This window comes from Oncorhynchus kisutch, linkage group LG24 (assembly GCF_002021735.2).
Source record: "Oncorhynchus kisutch isolate 150728-3 linkage group LG24, Okis_V2, whole genome shotgun sequence".
NCBI lineage: Eukaryota > Metazoa > Chordata > Actinopteri > Salmoniformes > Salmonidae > Oncorhynchus > Oncorhynchus kisutch.
The window spans coordinates 33,704,044-33,721,253 of record NC_034197.2 but is presented as its reverse complement, the minus strand read 5'-3'; the positions used below and the strand labels follow the sequence as shown (position 1 = coordinate 33,721,253).

The 17,210-nt window shown below is 44.4% G+C and overlaps 1 protein-coding gene across 1 annotated transcript in view; it reads left to right on the top strand.

Moving 5' to 3' along the window:
- The window catches only part of LOC116356901 (serine/arginine repetitive matrix protein 1-like), a 51,247-nt gene that overhangs the window by 1,034 nt on the left and 33,003 nt on the right, over positions 1–17,210 (top strand). Inside the window, exon 2 of the mRNA XM_031803663.1 lies at positions 7,178–8,125. Within this exon, the coding sequence (XP_031659523.1) occupies positions 7,442–8,125 (684 nt within the window). The 5' untranslated portion in view covers positions 7,178–7,441. The remainder of the gene's footprint in view (positions 1–7,177; positions 8,126–17,210) is intronic.

The window sequence follows — 17,210 nt, the reverse complement described above, 5'->3', positions numbered from 1 at the left end:
ATATTAAATATTGAATTATATGATACTGGTTTATGATTTATAATATTATGCAGGGTCGATTGCTGTCAGATAGCGTTTATTGTCTCTCATCCATTGATGGAAAGCGAGTTGACAACTCGTGAGATTGACACATATCTAAACCAATGGTCTAACCGTAGATTACCTCAACGCCCGATCTTCTTAGATAAGAGGAGGGATTTCTGGCACGGATTTGCATAGTATCCGCTTCCCGGGCAGTCATTTTCAGAGGAAAAAAGGCAAAACCGACCTTAGATCTGTGTCAACGCGGAAGCAGCTGAGCTCTGAGGGCACTTTCAACCGTTCCGAAACGCAATGTTTTACCGCTTAAAAACGTACAGTAGAACCTGGGGGATGTTGGTAGGCTTCAGTGGTGTAAAGTACTTAAGTAAAATACTTTAAAGTACGATTTAATAGTTTTTTTTTTTACAAATGGGGACATCTGTACTTAACTATTTATATTTTTGACTACTTTTACTTCACTACATTCCTTAAGTAAATATTGTACTTTTTACTCCATACATTTTCCTTGACAGCCAAAAGTACTCGTTACATTTTGAATGCTTAGCAGGACAGGGAAATAGTCAAATTCACGCACTTGACAGAACATCCCTGGTCATCCCTACTGCCTCTGTTCTCTGATCACTAAAACACAACATGCTTTGTTTGTAAATGTTGTCTGCATTTTGAAGTGTACCCCTGGCTATCCATCAAATAAAAACAACAAGAAAATGGTGCTGTCTGGTTTGCTTAATATAAAGAATATGAAATGATTTGTACTTTTAATACTTAAGTATATTTTAAACCAAATACTTTTACTTTGTAAAATTATACTTGAGTATCTTATAACAATGGGTACTTTATCACCACTGGAAGCTACTGTTTATGTTAGCAGCTGCTTTTCTCTCTCAATGCCAAATATTTTCTTGGAATAATAGAGAAAGGGACATTTTATCAGCGAGCACACAATTAAACACTAACTTTCACTCCACCCACAAGGCAAGAAATCATTCAAATCTTCTCTNTGGAATGTTTTGGGGTCACTTGTTTTTAGATGGTTGTAAATTTGATTGCTATTTTTTCTATTGGAATGAGGAGGGGGTATTGGCCCAATTCTGCTCTACATGCGTTATTTCTTATGCGAGTTTTTCTTTGCACTTGCAATACAGTCTTGCAAAACTCTGCATGCAGTATATCGATTTGATGTTTGTCCCATTTGGTAAATTCATAATTAGAGATTGGACCCCATACTTCACTTCCATATAGAGCAATTGGTTCTAGAACTGATTGGAACATTTTGAGCCAGATTCTAATTGGAATTTGGATTTTGATGTTCCTTTTAATGGCATAGAATGCTCTTCTTGCTTTGTCTCTCAGCTCATTCACAGACATGTGAAAGCTACCTGGGGTTGCTGATATTTAGTCCTAGATATTGTAGTTTTGTCGTGTTTTAAGAGAACTGTGGTCCAATAGAATTGATATTTGTCATCCTTATTTCCGGACCTTTTTGGAATATCATTATATTTGTTTTGTTTTAGGTAACGGTCAGAGCCCAGGTCTGACAGAACCTGTGGTTAATGGTCAGAGCCCAGGTCTGACAGAACCTGTGGTTAACGGTCAGAGCCCAGGTCTGACAGAACCTGTGGTTAACGGTGTCAGAGCCCAGGTCTGACAGAACCTGTGGTTAATGGTCAGAGCCCAGGTCTGACAGAACCTGTGGTTAACGGTCAGAGCCCAGATCTGACAGAACCTGTGGTTAAAGGTCAGAGCCCAGTCTGACAGAACCTGTGGTTAAACGGTCAGAGCCCAGGTCTGACAGAACCTGTGGTTACGGTCAGAGCCCAGGTCTGACAGAACCTGTGGTTAACGGTCAGAGCCCAGGTCTGACAGAACCTGTGGTTAACGGTCAGAGCCCAGGTCTGACAGAACCTGTGAAGATTATCTAGGTGCTGCTGTAACCCCTCTTTAGTGGGAGACAGCAGCACAAGGTCATCTGCGTACAGCAGACACTAGATTTCAGTGTTGTGTAGGGTGATACCAGGTGCTGCCGATTCTTCTAATGTTGTTGCCATTCATTAATGTAGATGTTAAATAGTGTTGGACTTATTGGGCAGCCCTGTTTCACTCCCCGTCCCCGAGAGAAGAAGTCTGTTTGCTTGTGGCAAATTTTAACCGCACATTTGTTTTCAGTGTACAGTTGAATTTAATAATAATCATATGTTTTCCCTCCAATAGCTACTTTCTATTAGTTTTAAAAAAAGACCTTCGTGCCAAATTGAATCAAATGCTTTCTTGAAATCTACAAAACACGAGCAGATTTAGCCTTTGTTTTGGTTTACTTGTTTATCAATTAGAGTGTGTAGGGTGTAAATGTGGTCTGATGTACGATAATTTTTTGAAATCCAATCTGGCTTCTGCTCAGGACGTTGTGTTCGTCCAGGAAATGATGTAGTCTGCTATTTATAACACTGCAGGGAATTTTCCCCAAGTTGCTGTTAACGCAAATTCCTCTAATTATTTGGGTCAAATTTGTCTCCATTTTTATAGATTGGTGTGATCAATCCCTGGTTCCAAATATCGGGGAAAATACCTGCAGTGAGGATAATGTTTGAAGAGTTGAGTATAGCTCATTTTAATTTGTGGTCTGTATATTTGATCATTTCATTTAAAATACCATCAGCACCACGGGCCGTTTGTGGGTTGGAGAGTGCATAGTTTTACCAATAATTCTTCTTCTGTATTGGGGGTATCCACAGGATTCTGATAGTCTTTGACTGCTGATTCAAGGATTTGTAATTTTCTTGTATATCTTTTTGTTCTGGGCTCTTTGTTATATTGCTGTAGAGGTTTGCAAAGTGATTTCTCCACATATCCCCATTTTGGAAGCCAATTCCTCATGATGAGGTTTGTTTTCATTTATTCCAATTCTCCCAGAAGTGGTTTGATTCTATGGATTCCTCAATTCCATCCAGCTGTTTGTTCTTAGGGTGTGGTTTGTATTGGTTCAGTGTTTCCCCATATTGGGTGTGTTTGTATTGCTTCAGTGTTTCCCCATATTGGGTGTGTTTGTATGGGTTCAGTGTTTCCCCATATTGGGTGTGTTTGTATTGGTTCAGTGTTTCCCCATATTGGGTGTGTTGTATTGGTTCAGTGTTTCCCCATATTGGGTGTGTTTGTATTGGTTCAGTGTTTCCCCATATTGGGTGTGTTTGTATTGGTTCAGTGTTTCCCCATATTGGGTGTGTTTGTATTGGTTCAGTGTTTCCCTATATTGAAGGCCTATATTTTTGTTGTCTGGTTCTGTGTTTTTGATTAGACATATTTCTCAATGACTCTTAGATGTTTGCAATCATTATCAAACTACTTTTCATTATCTGTTATTTCTGGTTTTCTCTTATGCTTCTTTAAATTAGCCAAGGAGGCTAAATTGTCAAATATAAAGTTTATGTTCCAAACAGCCAAATTTACACCTTCATTGCTGAAGGAGAAAGTTAAGGCTAAAAAGTTGTCCAGGAGAGATTGTATTTTTTGGCTACTAATTGCTTTCTGGTAGATGTCTGTACTGTTTGCACTCCATCTATAGGCCTGTTTAGTACCATGCAATTTATTGGGCCGTGATGCTTCATGGTTGGGTTCTGCTCTTCTCAGATACACTGTGATTTTACTGTGGTCTGAGAGAGGTGTTAGTGGGCTGACTGTGAAGGCTCTGAGAGACTCTGGGTTTAGGTCGGTGAGGAAGTAGTCTACAGTGGTGCTGCCAAGGGATAAGCTGTAGGTGTACCCACCAAAAGAGTCCCCTCTCAGCCTACCATTGACTATGTACAGACCCAGTGTTCGACAGAGCTGTAGGTGTACCCACCAAAAGAGTCCCCTCTCAGCCTACCATTGACTATGTACAGACCCAGTGTTCGACAGAGCTGTAGGTGTACCCACCAAAAGAGTCCTCTCTCAGCCTACCATCGACTATGTACAGACCCAGTGTTCGACAGAGCTGTAGGTGTACCCACCAAAAGAGTCCCCTCTCAGCCTACCATCGACTATGTACAGACCCAGTGTTCGACAGAGCTGTAGGTGTACCCACCAAAAGAGTCCCCTCTCAGCCTACCATCGACTATGTACAGACCCAGTGTTCGACAGAGCTGTAGGTGTACCCACCAAAAGAGTCCCCTCTCAGCCTACCATCGACTATGTACAGACCCAGTGTTCGACAGAGCTGTAGGTGTACCCACCAAAAGAGTCCCCTCTCAGCCTACCATCGACTATGTACAGACCCAGTGTTCGACAGAGCTGTAGGTGTACCCACCAAAAGAGTCCCCTCTCAGCCTACCATTGACTATGTACAGACCCAGTGTTCGACAGAGCTGTAGGTGTACCCACCAAAAGAGTCCCCTCTCAGCCTACCATCGACTATGTACAGACCCAGTGTTCGACAGAGCTGTAGGTGTACCCACCAAAAGAGTCCCCTCTCAGCCTACCATTGACTATGTACAGACCCAGTGTTCGACAGAGCTGTAGGTGTACCTACCAAAAGAGTCCCCTCTCAGCCTACCATCGACTATGTACAGACCCAGTGTTCGACAGAGCTGTAGGTGTACCTACCAAAAGAGTCCCCTCTCAGCCTACCATCGACTATGTACAGACCCAGTGTTCGACAGAGCTGTAGGTGTACCCACCAAAAGAGTCCCCTCTCAGCCTACCATCGACTATGTACAGACCCAGTGTTCCACAGAGCTTCACGAGCTGTACTCCGTTTTTGTTTTTTACTTTGTCATAGTTGTTTCTGTGGGGGTATGTGGGGAGGGAAAGGTTGTTGCTTCCTGGTAGGTGTTTATCCTCTATGACTGTTAATAGTGTCTAGTTCTTCTGTGTTCTACCCCATTTCAATGTCTCCACAGGACCAGTACGTTGCCTTGGGCCTGAAAGTGGACTAATTTCCCCCTCATAGAATGGAGAAACTCTCTTCATTGAAGTAGGATGGACTCTGAGGGGGGGGAATGTATGTGGCACAAAAAAAAGAGGAAGACGCTTTTATCTGTCAAGAAGCCTCCTTGTTGATTTTTAACCATATAAATAATTCTCCTGTTTTGATCAATTCGATGGAATGAATTAGTTCAGATTTATACCATATTAGCATTCCCCCTGAGTCTCCTCCCTTGTTTGATTCCTTTTAATTTAGTGGATGGTATGATTATCTCCCTATAACCTAGTGGACAGCCAGTGAATCATCACATCATCTTTATCTCTCTCTCTCGTCTCTCTCTCTCTCTCTCTCTCTCTCTCTCTCTCTCTCTCTCTCTCTCTCTCTCTCTCTCTCTCTCTCTCTCTCTCTCTCTCTCTCTCTCTCTCTCTCTCTCTCTCTCTCTCTCTCTCTCTCTCTCTCTCTCTCTCTCTCTCTCTCTCTCTCTCTCTCTCTCTCTCTCTCTCCTCGCTTAGTGTCTCTCTCTTTCTCACTCTCTCTCTCTCCTCGCTTACACTGTTTCTCTCTCTCTCTCCTTTCTTACCCTGTCTCTCACTCCTCACTTACCCTGTCTCTCTCCCTCCTCGCTTACACTGTTTCTCTCTCTCTCTCCTTTCTTACCCTGTCTCTCTCTCCTCGCTTGCCCTGTCTCTCTCTCTCCTCGCTTACACTGTCTCTCTCTCTCTCTCTCTCCTTTCTTACCCTCTCTCTCTCTCTCTCTCTCCTTTCTTACCCTCTCTCTCTTTCTCTCTCTCTCTCCTCGCTTACACTTTCTCTCTCTCTCTCCTCGCTTACACTGTCTCTCTCTCTCTCTCTCTCTCTCTCTCTCTCTCTCTCTCTCTCTCTCTCCTCGCTTACCCTGTATCTGTCTCTCTCCTCGCTTACCCTGTCTCTCTATCTCTCCTCGCTTACCCTCTCTCTCTCTCTCTCTCTCTCTCTCTCTCTCGCCTCTCTTTACCCTGTCTCTCTCTCTCTCTCTCTCTCTCTCTCTCGCTCTCTCTCTCTCTCTCTCTCTCATCGCTTACACTGTCTCTCTCTCTCTCTCCTCGCTTACACTGTCTCTCTCTCGCTCTCCTTTCTTACCCTCTCTCTGTCTCTCTCTCTCTCTCCTTTCTTACCCTCTCTCTGTCTCTCTCTCTCTCCTTTCTTACCCTCTCTCTCTTTCTCTCTCTCTCTCTCCTCGCTTACACTGTCTCTCTCTCTCTCTCTCTCCTCACTTACACTGTCTCTCTCTCTCTCTCCTCACTTACACTGTCTCTCTCTCTCTCTCCTCGCTTACCCTGTATCTCTCTCTCTCCTCGCTTACCCTGTATCTCTCTCTCTCTCCTCGCTTACCCTGTATCTCTCTCTCTCTCCTCGCTTACCCTGTATCTCTCTCTCTCTCCTCGCTTACCCTGTATCTCTCTCTCTCCTCACTTACCCTGTCTCTCTCTCTCTCCTTGCTTACCCTCTCTCTCTCTCTCTCTCTCTCTCTCTCTCTCTCTCTCTCTCTCTCTCCTCTCCTACCCTGTCTCTCTCTCTCCCTCTCTCTCTCTCCTCTCAAACCCTGTCTCTCTCTCTCCTCGCTTACCCTCTCTCTCTCTCTCTCTCTCTCTCTCTCTCTCCTCTCTTACCCTGTCTCTCTCTCTCCCTCTCTCCTCTCAAACCCTGTCTCTCTCTCTCGCCTCGCTTACCCTCTCTCTCTCTCTCTCTCTCTCTCTCTCTCTCTCTCTCTCCTCTCTTACCCTGTCTCTCTCTCTCTCTCTCTCTCTCTCTCTCTCTCTCTCTCTCCTCTCTTACCCTCTCTCTCTCTCTCTCTCTCTCTCTCTCTCTCTCTCACACACTCTTTTATTTCATCTTCATCATCACTCTCTCCCAGTTTCTCCACTCCTCCATCTATTTCTGTAACCTCACGCTGTCTCCCCTCATTCCCTATCTCTCTATGTGGTTATACAGTGCGCATGTGGGTTTAATTAGGGGTTGCCTAGACGTAGAGAAAGCTTTTCAGCATAGAGTAGAGGCCCACTCCCACTCTGAACCCAATACCATAGGATTCCTGCCTGCTTAGACCTGTCTAAGATCTCACTTCTCAATTGAAATAGCACAGTTCTCTCAGGGGTGATATTGTCTGTGCTGGTGTGATTTTGTTGATTGGCGCCGTCTTTTCTCTTCCTCTTCCCATCTATTTTTATTTCCCTCCCTCCCTCCTGCTCTCTTCCACAGTATCCATGGTACCCTCCAGTGTGGCAGTGAGCTCCAGAATAGTGACCAGCCTGTATGAGAGATCAGCAGCCTGCTGTGTTGGAACTGTGACTGTCTCCAACCACCAGTGACAGAGACGAATGGCAGCGAGTAAAACAAATCCTAGTCCAAAAACATAAGGATCCCGAGGACAAGAAAGACGGCACCTCGTTAGACACTTGTTTTTCTTTCTGAGCATGTAGCTGCCAGGTTTCCACATTAGAATCCAGCCGTCATCAGAGCAGGATGCATGACAGTGCCAGGAGCACTGGGCATGGAGAGGGCAGCTCCGCACGATCAACTAAGTTACAGAAGAACCCGAAGCAGGGGTACCGTAAACTTGGCGTGGCTAGTGGGTCCGGGTCAAAGTCGGCCGGGACAGGGTCAGGGGGTAAAACCTTGTCTATGGAGAACATCCAGTCCCTGAACGCAGCCTACGCCACCTCCGGCCCCATGTACCTAAGTGACCGCGATGCCTTGGCCTCCTCCGGTGGCTACCCTAAAGGAACCATGACTCTGGGCCGAGCCACCAGCAGAACCTCCTACACGGGCCGGACCACAGCCTTGGGCAGCAGCCCCAACATCACCACCACATCAGACAGCCAGGGCTATGGGGACCAGAGCCACACCCAGCACCTCCAGGCAGGGGGGCCCTCTGGGCTGCTGAGGCAGGCTGGACGGGGTGGAGAAGGAGGGGGAGAAGACATCCAGGTTCAGCTCAGGGAGCTGCAGAGAGAGAATGAACTGCTGAGAAGAGAGATGGATGGAGAGAGGGATGGGAGAGAAGGGAGGATGAGCTCTTCTGTCAACAGTAGAAAGAACTTCTGGAGCCCAGAGGTGAAAAGTCGAGACAGAGGGATGAGGAAAGAGGAGGGAACCCTTACATCCATCCTGAAGGAACAGAAGTGGGCCTCTCCAGAGGAGGACCAGGTGAGAATAACTGGGGGAGGGAGGCTTGATGAAGGCCCATGATGGTCTTAACATGGGGACAAAGCATCCACACCGTCTGCCTGGAGGTTTCTGTGTAGAAAGGAATAATGTATCTCAATGGGTTTCTGTTTTTTTTTTAGACAGACATACACTACCGTTCAAAAGTTTGGGGTCACTTAGAAATGTCCTTGTTTTTGAAAGAAAAGCCTAAAAAAATCCCCATAAAATAACATCAACATCAGAAATACAGTGTAGACATTGTTAATGTTGTAAATGACTATTGTAGCTGTAAATGGCAGATTTGGTTTATTTTTATGAAATATCTACATAGGCGTACAGAGGCCCATTATCAGCAACCATCACTCCTGTGTTCCAATTGCACGTTGTGTTAGCTATTCCAAGTTTATCATTTTAAAAGGCTAATTGATCATTAGTGACTGGAACGAATTGCAAAAATCGTTGAAGTTGGAGACTTACAGTGCCTTGCGAAAGTATTCGGCCCCCTTGAACTTTGCGACCTTTTGCCACATTTCAGGCTTCAAACATAAAGATATAAAACTGTATTTTTTTGTGAAGAATCAACAACAAGTGGGACACAATCATGAAGTGGAACGACATTTATTGGATATTTCAAACTTTTTTAACAAATCAAAAACTGTTTTATTGCTTCTTTAATCAGAACAAAAGTTTTCAGCTGTGTAACATAATTGCAAAAGTGTTTTCTAATGACAAATTAGCCTTTTAAAATGACTTGGATTAGCTAACAACCTGCTATTGGAACACAGGAGTGATGGTTGCTGATAATGGGCCTCTGTACGTATGTAGATATTCCATAACAAATCAGCCGTTTCCAGCTACAATAGTCATTTACAACATTAACAATGTCTACACTGTATTTCTGATCAATTTAATGTTATTTTAACCTCTTGATCCTACCAATACCGGATCCGGGAGCGTGACTACAGGCTCAGCTCATTACCATAACGCAAAATGCGAAAAAATATTCTTAGAAATATTTAACCTCCACACCTATACAAGTCCAATAGCTCAAATGAAAGATAAACACCTTGTTCATCTACCCAGCAAGTCAGATTTCTAAAATGTTTTACGGCGAAAACACACCACACATTTATATTAGACCACCACCGAAACAAAAGACCTGCGGCGGCCATTTTGTCCCAGAAAATATAAAATTATAAAAGCAGGATTAAAAAATAAATCATTCACTAACCTTTTGAAAATCTTCATCAGATGACAGTAATAGGACATGTTATACAATACATTTTATTTTTTTTCAATAATATGCTATTTATATCCATAAATCTCTGTTTACAATGACAAGATTTTTGAAAAATGCTACTCAAATGTCCAGAGAAATTATGATAGCTCCGACAGATAACGTCAGATAACAAGCAATACACATGACTAAATATACATGTTCTACATATAGTTACAAAGATACACTTCTTCTTAATGCAACCGCTGTGTTACATTTATTTTGAACGTTACAGAATTCGTTCACTAGGCTACAATATGAGGCGGCGCTCAGATATTAGCTGTATGTCTCCTCTACGTTTGGAGAGCACAGAAACCCAAAATGAACCACATAAATATTCCCTTACCTTTGATGTTCTTCGATCAGAAGACGAGGAAGGAGTTATACTTACCCAATACATTGTTTGGTTTCAAGTTGTGTGTCTCTGTATTAGCATATGCTTACAGCTTCAGCTGAAATGCACCCAAAATGACTTCTGGTCCCGCACTCTTGCGCATCAAAAACTTCAAAATTACATATTATATTTTGACTAAACTGGTCAAACTAAGTGCAGAATCGAGCATTAGGATGCTTTAATCGTGTAAAACAAAGATCAGCGCTAACAGACAAACCGAAGTCAATTGGTGCTTCATGGAAAAAGTGTCCGGCGCGCGCAATAGAGTGCCTGTATTTCCGCGTGACCCGAATGATTTCGCCCGCCAAAGGACGGGGGCGCGCTAGATTCTAACAAAGGACGCGATTCCTGGATCCGTAGCTGGTTGGGAAGGGTGGGGGCGATGACGTCAAAGTTGACCCAACTTTGCTGTTGAGAGGAGGGTGTTTGGAAGAAAGGCTGCCCTGGGAGTTCTGCTTTACATACAGACATAATTTAAACGGTTTTAGAAACTTTAGAGTGTTTTCTATTCAATTATTATTATTATATGCATATATTAGCAATTTTTGAAAAAAATAATTTCAGTTTACTATGGGCACGCACTTCCTCCAAAGGGGGGCAGTATTCAGCCATAGGATCAAGAGGTTAAAGGACAATTTTTTTGGTGCTTTTCATTCAAAATCAAGGACATTTCTAAGTGACCCCAAACCTTTGAACACACACACACACACACACTGTTTTTACTCATCTCACTCTGACGAAGAACAGAGAAACATTGAGTCCACATGGGGGTGAACCTTTTTTGTATTTTCATTAATAGTGACTGAATACAGAATCATTCTACAGACAGCTTCCTTTGTGGTTGGATGGAGCATGGAGCATATGGAGAATAACTTCACTTAACTGTGCATTGATAATAACTACTCTGATGCCATCGATAGCACATACTGTACACCGTAGCCTGCACATTATCCTGATGACATGTCCTTACATAACCTGAGAGGGGTGGGGGTGAGGGGTCAGGGGGATTGAGGGTGAGACAGTGATTTAATATATATGTTTTTTAATCTATCTTTGTATTATTGTGGTTCTTTGTAAAGTCTTTAGGGTGGATGGATACCACTAGGCATGATCCAAACATCATCACTGTTTGTATTCAGAACACAGCAGTGTGTGCTGTGTGTCGGGAAAAAGGGATACCTAGTCAGTTGTACAACTGATTGCATTCAACTGAAATGTGTCTTCGCATTCAGCCCAACGCCTCTGAATCAGAGAGGTGCTGCCTTAATCCACACCCACGTCCTGGCGCCCGGGGAACAGTGGGTTAACTGCTTTGCTCAGGGGCAGATTTTCACCTTGTCAACTCGGGATTCGATTCAGCAACCTTTCGGGTACTGGTCCAACGCTCTAACCTGCCAGGCTGCCTGTTCACTATGATGACAGATTACATAGCTGTTCTTTAGCAGACCTGATAGCTATCAGTAGACAGGAATATGGGTGATATTGAGGTTGTGTTGTTCTGCAGTCAGTACAATCCTCTTTAACAAACGCACATGGTAGGATCAATACACTCTAATTGAGGAGGCAAAACAGTGGTTCCTTTATTGATTCCTCTCTAAACTTGTACTTCTCTTCCCTCGACCTTCTGACTTAACTTTTTAGTTTCTAGTAATATCGTATTGTCACGACAGAAGCCACTATTATCTGTTGTCTGCCAAAGTTCCTCTGCCCTCTCCCTCTCTCATCCTTTTCCTCCCTCCTCTCTTTTGCCTTTTCTCTCCTCTTGTTCTCTCCATTCTTGTTACTTCTCCCCCTCTCTGTATTCTTCTTCCCTCCTCTCTGGAGATAGTCAGAGGGAGACCGGTTGTGAGAAATATTAGCATTAAAAAGGTCCTCCTTCACTCAAATGGCGCTGGAGGGGATGGCCATTTTATGGGCTCTTAACCAACCGGTTTATGGGCTCTTAACCAACCGGTTTATGGGCTCTTAACCAACCGGTTTATGGGCTCTTAACCAACCGGTTTATGGGCTCTTAACCAAGCTATTTATATATATATTTTCTGCATTGTTTGTAACTTCTTTTGTACATAATGTTGTTGCTACGTCTCTTATGACCGAAAAGAGCCTCTGGACATCAGAACAGAGATTACTCACCTTGAACTGGACAAATATTTTTTTCTTTAACGAGTCGGACGAGAGGGATGTACTCCAGACACCCGAGAAGGCCCTCATCCCCGTCAATCGCTGGAGAGACGCAGGTATCGCGGAAGGAGGTCGGGGTGTGAGGATATGGCGGCGGGCGGCTAATCTGCCTTTACCATTTGTACTATTGGCCAATGTACAATCATTGGATAATAAAGTGGACGAACTACAAGCATGTATATCCTACCAACGGGTCATTAAAAACTATAATATCTTGTGGCTGAACGACGACATGAATAACATACAGCTGGCGGGTTATACACTGTATCGGCAGGATAGAACAGCAGCCTCTGTTAAGACAAAGGGTGACAGTCTATGTATATTTGTAAACAACAGCTGGTGCACAATATCTAAGGAAGTCTCAAGGTTTTGCTTGCCTGAGGTAGAGTATCTCATGATAAGCTGTAGACCACACTATCTACCAAGATAGTTTTCATCTCTGTTCTTCGTTGCTGTCTATTTACCATCACAAACCAATTCAATGACCTGTATACGGCCAATCAACAAACAGGAAAATGCTCGTCCAGAGGCGGCGCTCCTAGTGGTCGGGGACTTTAATGCAGGGAAACTTAAATCCGTTTTACCTCATTTCTACCAGCATGGTAAATGTGCAACCAGAGGAAAACAAACTCTAGACCACCTGTACTCCACACACAGAGACGCATACAAAGCTCTCCCTCGCCCTCCATTTGGCAATTCTGACCTCCTGATTCCTGCTTACAAGCAAAAACTAAAGCCGGAAGCACCAGTGACTCGGTAAAAAAAAGTGGTCAGATGAAGCAGATGTTAAGCTACAGGACTGTTTTGCACAGACTGGGATATGTTCCGGGATTCTTCTGATGGCATTGAGGAGGAGACCACATCAGTCACTGGCTTCATCAATAAGTGCATCGATGACATCGTCAGTACAGTCACCCACAGTGAATGTATGTACATACCCAACCAGAAACCTTCTATGCTCGCTTCAAGGCAAGTAACACTGAAACATGCAGGAGAGCATCAGCTGTTCTGGATGACTGTGTGATCACGCTCTCCGTAGCCGATGTGATTAAGACCTTTAAACAGGTCAACATTCACAAGGCCACAGGTTCAGACAGATTACAAGGACGTGTACTCCGAGCATGGGCTGACCAACTGGCATGTGTCTTCACTGACATTTTCAACCTCTCCCTGATTGAGTCTGTAATACCAACTTGTTTCAAGCAGACCACCATAGTCCCTGTGCCCAAGAACACTAAGGTAACCTGCCTAAATGACTACTGACCCATAGCACTCACGTCTGTAGCCATGAAGTGCATTGAAAGGCTGGTCATGGCTCACATCAACACCATTATCCCAGAAACCCTAGACCCACTCCAATTTGCATATCGCCCCAACAGATCCACAGATGATGCAATCTCTATTGCACTCCACACGGCCCTTTCCCACCTGGACAAAAGGAGCACCTATGTGAGAATGCTGTTCATTGATTACAGCTCAGCGTTCAACACCATGGTGGCCACGAAGCTCATCACTAAGCTAAGAACTAAACACTTCCCTCTGCAACTGGATCCTGGACTTCCTGACAGGCCGCCCCCAGGTGGTAAGGGTAGGCAACAACACATCCACCACGCTGATCCTCAACACGGGGACCCGTCAGGGGTGTGTGCTCAGTCCCCTCCTGTACTCCCTGTTCACTCATGGCTGCATGGCCAGGCACGACTCCAACAACATCATTAAGTTGTGGTAGGCCTGATAACCGACAACGACGAGACAGTCTCTAGGGAGAAGGTCAGAGACCTGGCCGTGTGGTGCAAGGACAACAACCTCTCCCTCAACGTGATCAAGACAAAGGAGAGGATTGTGGACTACAGGAAAAGGAGGACCGAGCACGCCACCATTCTCATCGACGGGGCTGTAGTGGAGCAGGTTGAGAGCTTCAAGTTCCTTGGTATCCACATCACCAACAAACTAACATGGTCCAAGCACACCAAGCCAGTCGTGAAGAGGGCACGACAAAACCTATTCCCTAGGTTTTGGCATGGGTCTTCAGATCCTCAAAAGGTTCTACAGCTGCACCATCAAGAGCATCACTGCCTGGTATGGCAACTGCTCGGGCCTCCGACCTCAATGCTCTACAGAGGGTAGTGCGTACGGCCCAGTACATCACTGTGGCTAAGCTTCTGCCAAGCCATAAGACTACTGAACATCTAATCAAATGGCTACCCAGACTGTTTGCATTGCCCCCACCACAACTCTTTTACGCTGCTGCTACTCTGTTATATCATCTATGCATAGTCACTTTAATAACTCTACCTGCATGTACATATGACCTCTATTACCTCAACTAACTGGTGCCCCGCACATTGACTCTGTACCACCCCCCTATCCACATCGATGGAACAGTAGTGGAGAGGGTAGCAAGTTTTAAGTTCCTCGGCATACACATCACAGACAAACTGAATTGGTCCACTCACACAGACAGCATCGTGAAGAAGGCGCAGCAGCGCCTCTTCAACCTCAGGAGGCTGAAGAAATTCGGCTTGTCACCAAAAGCACTCACAAACTTCTACAGATGCACAATCGAGAGAATCCTGGCGGGTTGTATCACCGCCTGGTACGGCAACTGCTCCACCCTCAACTGTAAGGCTCTCCAGAGGGTAGTGAGGTCTGCACAACGCATCACCGGGGGCAAACTACCTGCCCTCCAGGACACCTACACCACCCGATGTTACAGGAAGGCCATAAAGATCATCAAGGACATCAACCACCCGAGCCACTGCCTGTTCACCCCGCTATCATCCAGAAGGCGAGGTCAGTACAGGTGCATCAAAGCTGGGACCGAGAGACTGAAAAACAGCTTCTATCTCAAGGCCATCAGACTGTTAAACAGCCACCACTAACATTGAGTGGCTGCTGCCAACACACTGACAATGACACTGACTCAACTCCAGGCACTTTAATAATGGGAATTGATGGGAAATGATGTAAATATATCACTAGGCACTTTAAACAATGCTACCTTATATAATGTTACTTACCCTACATTATTCATCTCATATGCATACGTATATACTGTACTCTATATCATCGACTGCATCCTTATGTAATACATGTATCACTAGCCACTTTAACTATGCCACTTTGTTTACATACTCATCTCATATGTATATACTGTACTCGATACCATCTACTGTATCTTGCCTATGCTGCTCTGTACCATCACTCATTCATATATCCTTATGTACATATTCTTTATCCCCTTACACTGTGTATAAGACAGTAGTTTTGGAATTGTTAGTTAGATTACTTGTTGGTTATTACTGCATTGTCGGAACTAGAAGCACAAGCATTTCGCTACACTCGCATTAACATCTGCTAACCATGTGTATGTGACAAATACAATTTGATTTGATTTGATGTTGTTATTTTACTGCTGTTCTTTAAGGTTTTCGGTATTTTTCTTAACTGCATTGTTGGTTAAGGGCTTGTAAGTTCACATTTCACTGTCTACACCTGTTGTATTCGGCACAAGTGACATAACATTTGATTTGATTTGAAGACTTGTTTTTCACCATCTGTTTGTCTATGTGTATGTTTGTGTGAATGTGTTGGTGTGTGTGTACTCTGTGTGTGTGTACTCTGTGTGTGTGTGTGTACTCTGTGTGTGTACTCTGTGTGTGTGTGTGTACTCTGTGTGTGTGTGTGTGTACTCTGTGTGTGTGTACTCTGTGTGTGTGTGTGTACTCTGTGTGTGTGTGTGTACTCTGTGTGTGTGTGTGTACTCTGTGTGTGTGTGTGTACTCTGTGTATGTGTGTGTACTCTGTGTGTGTGTGTGTGTGTGTGTGTACTCTGTGTGTGTGTACTCTGTTTGTGTGTGTGTACTCTGTGTGTGTGTGTACTCTGTGTGTGTGTGTGTACTCTGTGTATGTGTGTGTACTCTGTGTGTGTGTGTGTGTGTACTCTGTGTGTGTGTGTGTACTCTGTGTGTGTGTGTGTGTACTCTGTGTGTGTGTGTGTACTCTGTGTGTGTGTACTCTGTGTGTGTGTGTATGTGTGTGTACTCTGTGTGTGTGTGTGTGTGTGTGTGTGTGTGTGTGTGTGTGTGTGTACTCTGTGTGTGTGTGTGTGTACTCTGTGTGTGTGTACTGTGTGTGTGTGTGTGTGTGTGTGTGTGTGTGTGTGTGTGTGTGTGTGTGTGTGTGTGTGTGTGTGTGTGTGTGTGTGTGTGTATGTGTACTCTGTGTGTGTGTACTCTGTGTGTGTGTGTATGTGTACTCTGTGTGTGTGTGTGTACTCTGTGTGTGTGTGTGTACTCTGTGTGTGTGTGTGTGTACTCTGTGTGTGTGTGTGTGTACTCTGTGTGTGTGTGTATGTGTACTCTGTGTGTGTGTGTACTCTGTGTGTGTGTGTGTACTCTGTGTGTGTACTCTGTGTGTGTGTGTATGTGTGTACTCTGTGTACTCTGTGTGTGTTGATTCTGCTCCAGTATTCAGTGTCAGCTGTACGTTCTAACATCTCCTCGTACACCCCGTTGCAGTGTGTCAGTGTGTCAGTGTGTCTGTGTGTATGTGTGTATGTGCGTCTGTGTGTCAGTGTGTCTGTGTGTCAGTGTGTCAGTGTGTCAGTGTGTCTGTGTGTCTGTGTGTCTGTGTGTCAGAGTGTCTGTGTGTCTGTGTGTCAGTGTGTCAGTGTGTCAGTGTGTCAGTGTGTCAGTGTGTCAGTGTGTCAGTGTGTCTGTGTGTCTGTGTGTCTGTGTGTCTGTGTGTCTGTGTGTGTTGATTCTGCTCCAGTATTCAGTGTCAGCTGTACGTTCTAACATCTCCTCGTACACCCCGTTGCAGTGTGTCAGTGTGTATGTGTGTCTGTGTGTCTGTGTGTCTGTGTGTCTGTGTGTCTGTGTGTCAGTGTGTCTGTGTGTCTGTGTGTCTGTGTGTCTGTGTGTCTGTGTGTCTGTGTGTCTGTGTGTCTGTGTGTCTGTGTGTCAGTGTGTCTGTGTGTCTGTGTGTCAGTGTGTCTGTGTGTCAGTGTGTCTGTGTGTCTGTGTGTCAGTATGTCAGTGTGTCTGTGTGTCTGTGTGTTCTATGATGGGAGTAGTGTTCAGACACTCTTCCTCCATAGTTGAAAGTATTTATTTTGTTCATCATTCTTGTAGGCTTTGTATTTGATAGCTATTTTGTATGTGTTAAAGTGATTTTCTTTGTATTTGTGTGAAAACTGTATGTGTGCGGGTCTGTAACATGTAGCTGTTGTT